At 39.3% G+C, this 13,018-nt stretch overlaps 1 protein-coding gene across 11 annotated transcripts in view; it reads left to right on the top strand.

The window, feature by feature from the left end:
- Positions 1–10,958, top strand: part of myt1la (myelin transcription factor 1-like, a) — a 73,296-nt gene extending 62,338 nt beyond the window's left edge. For 6 of the 11 annotated variants that reach the window (XM_033648575.2, XM_078174034.1, XM_033648574.2 and 3 more), the window contains 10 exons: positions 1,512–1,663; positions 2,065–2,133; positions 2,305–2,367; positions 2,463–2,546; positions 4,890–5,111; positions 5,322–5,413; positions 5,492–5,595; positions 6,586–6,729; positions 8,249–8,311; positions 10,744–10,958. In XM_033648575.2, coding sequence (XP_033504466.2) covers positions 1,512–1,663; positions 2,065–2,133; positions 2,305–2,367; positions 2,463–2,546; positions 4,890–5,111; positions 5,322–5,413; positions 5,492–5,595; positions 6,586–6,729; positions 8,249–8,311; positions 10,744–10,884 — 1,134 coding nt within the window. In that variant the 3' untranslated portion in view covers positions 10,885–10,958. The remainder of the gene's footprint in view (positions 1–1,511; positions 1,664–2,064; positions 2,134–2,304; positions 2,368–2,462; positions 2,547–4,889; positions 5,112–5,321; positions 5,414–5,491; positions 5,596–6,585; positions 6,730–8,248; positions 8,312–10,743) is intronic. The other 5 variants (XM_078174036.1, XM_033648579.2, XM_078174035.1 and 2 more) reach the window with 2 other exon arrangements.
- The last annotated feature ends 2,060 nt before the right edge of the window (positions 10,959–13,018 follow it).

Raw genomic sequence — 13,018 nt, 5'->3', positions numbered from 1 at the left:
CATTGGATTTAGAGCGCTGAAGTGAAAGGTTTTAATCAGGAGAGTAATTGCGTTTGTTAATGAAGCACGACATTGCAGAGGAGGCCGGAGCCTGGAGCTTGCCGGCTGATGGGATTTTCTCCAGACAGTCCTGAACAATTTCTGCTCCCGACTGAGGAGGTGTGATGTGTGGACTGCAGAGCAGACTGCAGTGCTACACAGCCACAAAGGCTCCTGTTCACTGAGTTCAACTGGTGCAGGAGGACTTTGAACTGGTTAACTGGGACTGATACAATTCACTGAAGCATTATCATGTGTTGAATCAAACAATACATACATGGATATATAATGACATTAAGAAAATAAACAGGCTCTCAAAAGCAGCCAAACATGTATAATGCTGAGATTATCAGGCTGTCCTATGTGTCCTGTTAACTGAACAGTACATTTACAGCCTTAGTAGGTTTTCCTTGGTCCGTATCAGAAATATACAGAAGCCAATGGCAGCTGCAGTTGCTCATAATTCTGTCGGCTTTTTTAAAATGAGATCACAGCTGCAACTATTATTTTCTTTTGTTCTATAAAATATAATTTCCCAGACCCAATGTAGTTAGAAATCTAAAGATATTGACTTTATTATCACATAAGAAGAAAAGCCGTGAATCCTCTCAACAGTGAAGCTGGAAATATTTCACATTTTTGCTTGAAAAATGGCTTAAAAATTTGATTATTCTGTCGTTTGACTAAATGTTTCAGCTCTAATTCAGATCATAGCTTTATTATTTTGTTATCAAAACAAACAGATTCTGTGTCATTAAACAAAGATGAGGCTTGAAGTTAATATTGACATTATTATGTTTATTTATTCTTCATTGTCAATACTATGGGAATATAAATGCCTTGCCACAAACATGCATCACTACTGTAAAAACAACTACAAAAAAATAAATAAATTAATTAAAAAAAGCTGAGAGTAGCTGCAGAGTTCTCATCATCACAGTTTCAAAATGTAATCATGGAACATTTTAATCATGTTGATCATCAGAAAAGCAAACACCAAAACAGTGCTGGTCATTTTCCTAAAGTTCAGTAGTGAACTGAAGGAAGTTTCTTGTGTTCCAGTGACTTTTGAAAGTTTTTAATGGCTTAAAAGGGCTTAAATTATCACAAAACTGCATGTTCAGCCATGCGACAGAATGGCTGTGATCGCTCATATGTCCTGTTAGGAGTTAAGGGGAAATTAATTATAAGCTGTCCCACAGAGGATAAAATTACACTAAACTGTAAAAAAAAATGTGTCTTACAATAAAATGTCATTAAGTCTTGCAAATGAAAAATCTACCAGTGAGTTGTGCCTCTCCTTCTAAAAACAAGTGTTCAAGAAAGTAAGATTAGAAAAACACTACATTAAATAACTTGATATGGATGTTCTTTGTACGAGCTATCTGTGCCTCAAATGGAAACATAATGTTGTAGAACTGCAGCCTGCTTTGTTAATGTGTTAACACAGATGTCATAGTGACGTGTCGTAGTCTGCTTATTTCTCATCTCTACACCAGAGCGACGAGCTGGATCCCTTCCAGGAGCTGCTGGACGAGCAGCGCTACCCCGCTGAGGTCACTATGCCCAGCCCCAAACACCACAAGTACCCGCCCTGCAAGGAGAGCAAGAAGGAGCTCATCACGTAAGACTCACTATTACCTGTGTTCTCATTAACACAGCGCTGTCATGAGATGTGTAAAGGTACTCAAGGTACTCAAAGCCAACCAGACTTCACTTTGCAGTCCCTTCATGTGAAACTGGCTTTGACAACATGCAGTACATAAATGAATACATATAAACATACATTTAGAAACATGATACAGTAGCCAGAGGTATACAATAATTGTATGTGTTTCTTATTTTTTAATATAAAGCTGCTTATCTTAATGATGAAAAACAAAAACTCTGACTTGAAGTAAATAAGTCAAGTCATTACATTAGTGTGACGAACATAAACTTATTACTAGTGCCTTTAAAAAATAAATAACCCAATCAGAGTCAAGTTAAGTTTGTGCTCAGTTTGTGTCTCTTTCCCTCCTGCAGGTTGTCAAGCTGCCAGCTGGCCGACAAGAACATCCGCGGAATGATGACGACCAACTCCCAAGAACTCAGGTGAATCTACAAAGTCACTTTACATCTGAGCATATTCAGGACAGGGCTGCAGTCATGACCACTAAACAAGACCAGGAATGAGCAGTTTGGAGGTTAAGATGAAGTCCAAATGTGGGTTGAGCTCATGGTGCAAGACCAAGACGCTGTTTCACCCATGTGCTTATACCTCAGGTGTCCGACCCCCGGCTGCGATGGATCCGGACACATCACAGGAAACTACGCCTCCCACAGGAGGTACAGGTTACCATCACACTACAGCTGCCCGCAGCTACTCAAGGAGTTCCACTATACGTGTGTTTCAAAATTAAAAATGTCTTCCTGTCCTGCAGTCTGTCAGGTTGTCCACGAGCCAAGAAGAGCGGCATCAAAATCCTGCACAGCAAAGAAGACAAGGACGACCAAGAGCCAATCAAGTAAGGTTTCTTTGTAGCTTTGATATAAAGCCTGGGAAGTGTGTCAGCAGAGAATTGTGAGAAACCTCAGATTAGTCATTTTTGCAGTCAATATGCTCATGTCATTCCCTCAATTGCTAAATTATGCTCTCAGATTACCTCCTCACATCTACATCATGGAAGCCATATACTTTTCATCACATCAGAATGTCAGAAAATTTGTTGACAATAAATAATCTGTTGACTAATAGATTAATCCAGCACTAACTAAAATTAAAATTAAAAAAAAGAATTTAAAATCAAATTTGAAAAAAAAAAAAAAAAATCTGCCCCTTGAAACCTACCAAACTTTGTGCATTGATACAGTTTTTATCATTTCTATAAATACAAGATAAATATTTTCTGGTGTGTAAATAAAATTTAAATCAGCCACACTGATGTAATGCTGACAGATTCATCCGTCTACTCTCTTAAAATGCTGCCTGTGTGCGCTGACCTTTCTAACTTTAGGAAAGAATATTTTAGAGAGGAGCTGTGGTCAGTCCTCCACTTCACCTCCCGCTCCCAGCAGGCCGAGTCCACTAAAGGTTAGCACTAGTGAGCGTTTGACATTTTCCTTAAAGCAGAGCCATAATGTTAAGCCAATACGACCTTGTGAATAATAAGTTCAGCTGGTGTCAGTCTGCAGCCAGCTGTTGCTGCCACCTCTGTTCCATCCGCCATCATCGTTAACAGTGGAATCATAATTAAGCTTAACCTGAGCTCGGCTGGGGAGCGGCCCCGCTGACGCTTGGCTCATTCTAATCAGCACAAATGTCACTGCGAAGGGCGTTTTGGGATGCAGGAGGCAGAGCAGAGTGTCTGGAAGCTGAGGAGGTGTCATCTGCAGAGCGAGCTGTGTTTGTTCTGCTCGTCGTTGCACTGCTGTGGCCTTGAGGCCGATGAGAGGAGGAGGTGGGTGGAGGAGAGGGTTGGAGGTGACTCTGTGCATCCTCCCTCTTTCTATCAAATGAGTCCTGAACAGATACTTTTAAAAAACAAACTGCACCATTTTCTTTCTTTGTTTCATCTCAACAACTAGACCTTGCATATACGTAGGTCAAGTTTTTGTCAAACATTTTCCAAAACATCTGTCAGTATTAAGGTTTCTTGAGATTTAAAGTGAATTAATTCCTGTGTAAATCAGCTTGCAGTGACTTTTTACTCAAGACAGACAACATTGTAGCTAACATTTCGTCAACAGTTTTCATGCCTCTGCCTATGTCTGTCAGTCAAGAGCGCCTTAAGACACAATTCTTCAAATTTGGCACAAACGTCTACTTGGACTACAATGAACTGAATTGATTTTGATGGTCAAAGGTAAAGGTAACTGTCGCCATGCATTCGTCTCATTCTTGTAAAAGTGATATCTCAAGAAGGCCTTGAGGGAATTTCCTCAAATTTGGCACAAACATCCACTAGGACTCAACGAAGACCGATTAGAATTTGGTTTTCCGAGCTCAAAGGTCACTGTGACATCCCAAACATGTTTTTTGAAGTAACAATTTATACCCTAATTATAGCAACATTTCAAGGATAAAATGATGAAGTGATGATGTTTTGTATCTAAAATGTCAAAGGTCAGCTTCATTGTGACATTGTGATAATGTTCTGCAAAAACACTTTTCTGGCTATTACTTAACATCATAGGAACAGAAGGAGAAACATTTGGTTGGATACTGAATTGATGACACTAAACTGGGTGCCCACCCTGAAACTGTGCTGATTGTATATATCTTCCATGCTGCCTAGGGGGAAATGTGTGTGCAGCATTCACCTTTTAGAATTTATAGCTTATTTGCAAGAGCATCCATAGTTGAAGCATTGTCAACTGTCATGGCTGCATATGAGTCTGGACAGACATGGGTGAAAACTGTAACTCCAACTTGACTGGTTCTAGGTGGTATACAACTGCGAGGTGGTAATTCTGGTTTTTATTTAAGTTGTTGCTTGATAATGCAGTTGCAAGCAGGAAAACATTTTGATTTCTCCTCATGAAGTCTAATTTGCAATGGCATTACAAATTGGCAGTTTGATTGATTTTCTTCTGCATGTGTGTTGTATCATTCCCAGTTTCTTTTTTGTATACAATGAGAGTTAGCTGCAGTTCACACTCAGTATTGCTGTGATAAGGTTAACATGACTTTGAGTGTTTCTTGCGTTAAAGGAGCTGATGAATCTTGTCCTTTGAATGCACCAACCAGGAAGAGTTTTGAAAGCTCTTTGTGCTAGTTAGAAAAACCAAACAAAGGCAACTAAATGTTGACTGTGATGGATTTCCTATTTCAAGCTCTGTGACACCTCTGTGTTTGTTCTTCCTTTCAGGTGTCCAGTGCCGGGCTGTGATGGACAGGGTCATGTGACGGGGAAGTACGCCTCCCACCGCAGTGCATCAGGCTGCCCCTTGGCGGCAAAGAGGCAGAAGGACAGCTACGTCAACGGCTCGCAGTTTGTCTGGAAATCTGGCAAGACGGATGGCATGAGCTGCCCGACCCCAGGCTGCGATGGCTCTGGACACGTCAGTGGGAGCTTCCTGACCCACCGAAGGTGGGCGTGGCTCTGTGTCATTCTGTTTCAACTAAATTACAGAAATTTGTATTTGTTATTATAACTGTTTTTACTGAATGCTTTTCTTAACTCTGCGATGTTAATCTTGATGACCATTTTGCCAAAATGTAGATTGATTTCCTTGCTTACAGTCTGATTAATAATCCATCAAAGTCAAGCTTTCATCAATGTGTTTGTGTTGTATTCCAGTCTCTCTGGCTGTCCCCGTGCCACCTCGGCCATGAAGAAGGCCAGAATGAGCGGCGTGGAGATGCTGACAATCAAGCAAAGAGCAAGCAAAGGTCAGAGCCATACCCTGACCTGAGACAGAAGGAAAAAAAACATATTTGAATCTAATTAAATTATCTCTTTGGTGTTAGGGATCGAAAATGATGAAGAAATCAAACAGCTGGATGAAGAAATCAAAGATCTAAATGAGTCCAACAATCAAGTGGAGTCCGACATGATAAAACTGAGGACACAAGTAAGATGGCCTTGGCGTGTGTGTGTTTACTGTAGCATTAATACATTAGGTACATGGGTAGAGATTAAAAGATTTAAAAGATTAAAAGAGATTAAAATAAACCAGAGTCTGGTGAATTCTTTGACAGGCCAAACATTAATTAACCAAGTAATTATACCCAGCACCAGGGGGTTTATATAAAATATAAACAAACATTAATATGAGTAGAATATATGTGAACTGAATTCACTACAGCACAAGAAGAGAGTGACAGGGAGACCCTCTGCTGAATTAACTTTTCACCGCCAACATTTTACAGATGATGTGGCCTTTTATATGGAAGATCTTAGAGAGCCTTAGAGAATCAACTTGCTGTAAATTGTCAAATAGCATCCAGGCCTTTATTTACCCCAACTACAGAGACATCTAGGCCTTTATTTAAAACACGTGTAAGGTAGAGACATTCCTTTACTCCTGATTTCCCCTTTGTTATAAAGCATAATATATTTCAGTGAGACATCTATCTTGTTTATCTGATCCCAGTTTCCAATTATCTTTTCTATGTTTATCTGTTTTGATAGATTTAGTATAAAGTAGAGTTCCTCACATAGATACTGTTTACATTTTCTACATTATGTCAGCTTTGCTGTTTTATTGCTTGGTTTTAAGTTGCTTTAAATGAAACACTTCCTGTGCAAATGTTTCACATTAAAAGCCTTTCAGGAGCATTTAAGGGAAATCACGTCCTTTCTGGGTATAGGTTAAAGCTGAAGGAAGTGATTTTAAAAAATGGCAAAGCAGAATCAAGCAAATTATATTATATATATATATATATATATATATATTATATTGAGTAAATAAAAACAGTATTTTCATTATAGATAGGAAGAGCAGAAGAGTGGTGGGTACGATGAAATTTAATTGGTCTCTTGCTCATTCCCTCTGTCTCTCTCCATTAAATGCCCTCTAAGAAAGTAACTGCTGCTGATAACTGATTTCCTCGTCTGGTAGATCACTACTATGGAGACCAACCTGAAGTCCATCGAGGAGGAGAACAAGGTGATCGAGCAGCAGAATGACTCGCTGCTGCATGAGCTGGCCAACCTCAGCCAGTCGCTCATCAACAGTTTAGCTAACATCCAGCTTCCACACATGGTAAGAAATAAGTTGACAGTATCGCTGGGCAAATGGTTTGTTAAGACTACATTTTTTTTATATAGTGTTAGGCTTCAAATAGAAGAAAGTTACAAGCTTAAAGAGTAATATGTTGTGGTATATAGACTCATGAGCTTTGTCTTAGATTAATTTCAGTTGAGTGATCTTACATTTGCACGAATTACTCCAGCAGGTAGATCTTGTCTGTATTATGTTATGTTGACAGATTTTTTAGGTCTTGCATTGAGGACAATACAATTTTCTGACTAAATAACAGACAGACGATTTATTAAAGTTGAGATCTTTTGCAGAATTCTTAACTTGAAATAAAAGATCCTTTATTTTCAGTGACCTATCAATTTATCTCAGGGAGTTTGGAGATGTTTCTCTGTTTCATATTTAATGTGCAAAATTTGTTTCCTTCCTTATTCTAAACATTGAAATTTCTTTGTGGGACAGTAAAAGATTTGAACTGCTCACAGTTTTAATCCAGGGAGGTGTTAAAGTTGTCACACTCAAGTTTTTTCTCATCTGCTTCTTTCTGTTCGCCACCTTCTTCTTTTTTTCCCCAGCAGTCCATGCTGTGCTTCTTCTGTGCTTTACAATACCTCACAGAATTTCACATAAAGAAACGGCCCTGTCTTTTGTTTTAGTTTGAGTGAAGTTCTCATGGCTGTTTTGATGTCATGTTGTCTCAGTGTAGAAAGAAGACTGGGGCTAATTGGATAATCTCTCTTTAAGCTGTATGAACCCGAGTTGCTCGATAACTGGACTCTTGGCTTCTTGTCCTTTCATACATGTGTGGGATTGCTTCCTATCACGCTGCAAGAAACATGTCTATCTTAACAAGGAATTTGATCTTTAATGCTCTCAAAATCGAAATCCTGCTCACTTTTACTCGTTTAGATTCTTTAAAATAGCTTGTTTTCAGATTACCATGCAATCTTTCTGTAGATTAGTTGATTTGCGTCGGACAGAGTGAAAATTTGGTAGAATTTTCCCTTCTGTTGTTTCCAGGAAAAAAAACAAACTGAATCAACGGCTCCATTCACACTGCAGGACTTTTGTGCGACTGTCCATAAATTCTCAAGGATATAAGATACCCATTGATGATAGGAAATCACCAACATGCACAGTAAAATATGACAAAAACAGGTCATATCCATTTTTGATTCAGTGCCCTTCACTTACAGCTCAAAATAACTTTGAGGCAGCATTATGTCTGTTATTCTTTACACCATTAAGATTATTGTTCAAGTCGATGATTAGAGATACACTTGTAATAGTAACAGACATTTTGATTTGAGCCTATGAAGAGATTTTTTGTTTTGTCTTTTATTGTAAAGACATGGAATTGGGGAAACTTTCAGCTGCAGTGTGAACAGATCCTGAGGGGAAATAACTTGCTAAGGCGGACGCTGTGTGTTTTTTTATTTATCTCGGTGTAGCTTATGAAGCCTTGTGACACCTCCGTATGTCTAGCGGGCTAATAGACTTCTCTGTACACCCTCTCCTGTAGAGACCGCTGCCACAGAAAGAGGCCCCAGTAAAGCATAACTGCTGTTTACAGATGCCTCCCAGAGTAAGAGATCCATTTATCCTTTATCCAATTATCCTTCTCTTCTGCACTGTCATTCTCCCCTTCCTATAGCTCCCTTAGCTCATTGTAGCGTACGCACATCATAACTTTCCATTTCTACCACACAGTTTACAAGAGTGTAACTCAGTCATTTTAATATTGACGATATCAGTAATTAACCAATGGGTGGACAATTCCAGACAAAAAACATCTGATATGGTCAGGAACTGATATTTACTATTTCTACCAGCATTTAAATGTTAAGATCAGAATTAATTAGAAAACAATTGCTAATTTAACATGAAGACTTTGTTTGGCAATCGATATGAAATATGAAAGTATAGCTCAAGTCGCAGCTATGCCACCAGTAGTTTTAGATCCACAAACTTAGAGGCAGAGCTCCTTTGGAATCAGAAATAATATGATTGGTTGAGTTGAACCAGAGTGCAATTGGGTCCAAGTTTGGTAAATGGCGACATACAGGAATATGTAAATACAGATTTATGACATAAAAAGTAATAACAAAAATACACTGTGCTACACATCCATCAATACTTACTTTCAGCCCACTCCCACCGAAAAAACAACTACATAGATCGACTGTGCAAGCAGCTTTGTATGAACCATACTTAAGTTTATTGCAAGACAGCGCCCTCCAGTGACTGTAGTAGTTATTACAGGAGCAGAAGGGGGAGTAGCATGATGTACATAAAAAACAACAAAGTGCTTGTAATCTTGTACAACTACAGAAGAAGCCCCTAAAGGGTGAGTGGGAGGTGTAGTGGATGAGTCAAACAAAAGCCCCTTTTAAATAGGAATTGTGCAAATTTGGAGTAAAGTCCAATCAGTTTTCATTCAGCATTGGCAGTATAAAAACAAAATCGGGGAGTGCGGCAAAATGCCGCCTACCTACTTTTGTTCCTACAGAATGCGCCTTTTTCGGGGCAATGGGGGGCGTGAGCAAGTAACAAAACGTGTAGCTCAGCGTGTGACGTAAACAGTGACGTACTCAGAGGGAAACCGCGGCTGGTGAGTGAATCGGCGATTCTCTCAAAAGTTGGCCCGTCCTTTACCATTCCCGTCATTTGACGGTTAATGGCCTTTTCGTTTGTGAGGGCAAGGAGGGCGAGCAATTCCTTGTCTCCCCAGTTGCGCATCTTTACAGTGTCTTTCAGGTTTGCGTTTCCCTCTTGCTACTAGCTGCTCATTCCTGCTATCAGCTGTTTCCTGTTAGTCCACCGCCAGCAGGTCGTACGTGTGGCATCATCAACAGCTCCTTCCACAAGTCATCAACAGCTATTCCTGTGGTGGAAGGGCGCCTCGTTCTTTTTAAACCAAAAGGTTCTGTCAATATGTTTACCCCTACGTGGCGGAAAACTGGGCACCTCGGATCAAGTTTCCAATCCGGCTCTGTGTCTAAATGCTCACAGCTTGCCTGCAAAACGGCCCAACATTCACCGAAGATCTGGCAGTGTAAAAGGGGCTTACTACAGGAGTTTCACTCAGGAGACTGGTGTTTTACGTCCTGAAGTCAATGTTGGCTAGTTTAAAAGCAGAACTGCAACTGTGTCAAGACACTGAGTATGTGTTTAAAACTGCAACCAATAGTTCTGGGGCTGGTTATAAAAGTGTCTGTGGAAGTCAGTGGAAATTGACCTATTTTGTCATCTAGGTATGAAAAACCATTGCTTATTTTCCACCTTGCTGCATATAGGGCACGTTGTTTCTCATGCTGGCATTAGACAAGAGATAGGGAAATGCATACTAGTGACATATTTTCAAGAGATACTGGGCTGTCACACCACATGCAGGCTAAAAACAACTGGTTCCAAAATCGAGCCTTGCAGGACGCCAAAACTAACTGCGTTCATCCAAACAAAGAGAAATTCATGACATTTCCAGTCGAACTTGAACAAACTTGAAACCACTGCCCACTGGGGTCAAACTCAACCTATAAGATTGTGAAGCCAAAGCTGCTCTGTCTCTGAGAAATATCACAGCGACCAAAACTCCCAGTCAGCTAAGCTAAGTTGAACTACGAGTTGTGTCTCTTTCACCTCTGCCCATTAACCTCCCATTAGTTTTTAACATCCTGATTTTGTCTCCATATGCTAAACATTAATCTTCCATCTATCCACCAGCTAACCATTCCTCTCCTGATTTTTGCATGGTTTGGAGTTGCATTGCGTAGACCTTCACAGGCTGAAGTATAGATATTATGCATAATATTAAAATGTAATATAAAAGGACTATTTCAGTAAGTTTGTGTAAGCAAGCCATGCTTCCTTGATGGTGTCCCCTTCCTCCCTTGCTGCCCGCTTGTCTTCCAAACCTTTCCCCACAGTGTTTAACAGAACATATATTGATTGTCTAAAAACACCAACTCTAACCCCTCTGATTGTTTGTTTCTTCGTGGGTTTCTTTCCACCTCACAGGAGCCAATGAATGAACAGAACTTTGACACTTATGTGAGTACATTGACAGACATGTACACTCACCAGGACCAGTACCAGAGCCCAGAGAACAAGGCGCTGCTGGAAAACATCAAACAGGCCGTTCAGGGTATCCAAGTCTAGCCCTGACTGAGGCCAAAATAACAAATGCAAAGCAAAAACAACAACAACAACAACAACAACAAAAAAATCAAAAAGAGGGGAATGGGTTGTTTTTTGCTGCTGTAATCTACCATAGTTCTTTTATTTCTTCTGCTGTTATGCTCTCAACTCCATGGTTATCTCTTTTTTTAATTATTATTTTGATTGTCGTTGCCTTGCTTTGAAAAACAATTACCGATGTTTTAAACAAACATTCACGTTTTGTACATTTTCATATGACCTAATATAATGTGACGTACTGTTTATAGCTGCTAATGTATGCACATTCTAGTGTATATGTATGTATTTATTTATTGTAAGCTTGAATCATTTCTTATTTTAACGCGATACATCAAAAAAACAGGGCGTCACGGGTTTAACGGGGAGCAGAGCGGAGAACTCGAAGAGCAATCATTTTTGAAAGGCTTTTCCAAGCTTGAGGTTGTTTAATGGATGTAATTCATTCATTTTTGTAATCTTTGGAAAGTGGACTCTGATATTAATGTAAATCTTTAGCTAAAATTACGAGAAGAACCAATGCTATAAGCACGAAGATTTCAAACATCATGACACGGAAACTTACTGGTGCAAATCCCATCATCCCCTTCGGAGTTGTTTCATTTCAAACTGTCACTGTTGTGTTGCTTTTCTTTGTTCGTGTGGAGAACGAAGCAGAAAGACCAATGGCTACAGAAAATGTAGGAGACAATCTGCCATTATGAATTTCTTTTAATCATCAACCTTGACTAGCTAATAGGACAACTTGTCAGCAATATTGGTGTGATAATATTAAATCATTTGTTTAGATATGGGATGCAATCTATATGAAAAAATGTTTGGGTATATGCAATTTCTTATGAATAAAACTAGCAAAGAGCTGATAGATCTTTTTACTAACTATAAATGTATTGCGTTTTGTATAAACCTTTTACTACAATCATGTTTTAGGAATCTGACGCGGGTGAAAGGACTTTGGTTCTGTCATGTTCGACTTTGCACAGGGACACCTTTGTTTCCATGTTTTGATGTTTTTATTGTCAATTAAGAGGCACTCGGCAGGCGAAGGGATTTGTAGATATGATTTTTCTTTCTAAAGGCTGACGGCTCCACTGGACTTACAGGGTCAAACGTCCCCATCCGTCATTGTATATTGCACTCGTTCTGTAGAAAACGTCTTTCCAATCATGTATCTTATTGTGTGAGACACAATGGGACATGATGCCAGACAACATGATGACCAAGCAGCACTTTTTTTATTATCTTTGATTGTTATTGAAAAGAAGAATAAAAACTAGAGCCAGCAGTTGTGACGCGACGTCTGCGCACTGAATTTACCGACTGAGTATTTGATCTAAATCGGCCTTACGATGACATTCAGTCTGCAATCACAGTACTGATGGAAAATGTTTTCTGAACACCGTCGATCATGCATGCACTTTATTGGAGTATGTCAAAGTATTATCACGTGGTAAATGAAGCAAAAACTGTACAGCGAGTTTGTGGAAACTGTGACTTCGACAAGACTTTGTGCTGGTGGTTTCTGTTTGAAAGCAACCTGGAACAAATTTCACTGATTTGATTTGTTACCTAAAGGAAAACTCCCCCTCTGGTCCCCTTAGATTTTTAACCTTTGTATATTTTTTTAACATCAAATCCATTTTAAAAGAAAGCCAAAAACAGAGTGCTGAACCAGACTGATAAGCTTCTGTCTGATATGTTACCTTGTGAAGGTTTTTCTTAGGCATCAGAAATACTCTATTTTTAACCTCCTAAAGTATAATGTTGCAAATTAAAATTTGAAAACATAAATGCATTGTTGCATTTGTTATCACAAGACCTGTCTCTCTTTGTACAGCCTGTCAATAGAGTCAAGAAATGTGAGGAGTTTTTCTGGCGTCAAGCTTTTGTGAAAGTAAATTGTTCCTGTTATAGGAGTGTCCGCCCATTGGCAACTTGGCTGGACATGAAACACCTTGTTGAATTATCAGAGCAAAAGATAACTATTTTGGAAAATATTGTAGTCAAAGGCACAAGCATGTGTACATAAAAGTTGAAGGGGAGAAGTTAAATGCAACTTCCAAGGTGTATTTCAGGACACCACATCCACAGAGCTTAA

Source organism: Epinephelus lanceolatus, chromosome 13, assembly GCF_041903045.1.
Source record: "Epinephelus lanceolatus isolate andai-2023 chromosome 13, ASM4190304v1, whole genome shotgun sequence".
Lineage (NCBI taxonomy): Eukaryota > Metazoa > Chordata > Actinopteri > Perciformes > Serranidae > Epinephelus > Epinephelus lanceolatus.
The sequence above is the reverse complement of the archived record's forward strand: the minus strand, read 5'-3'. Positions and strand labels throughout refer to the sequence as shown.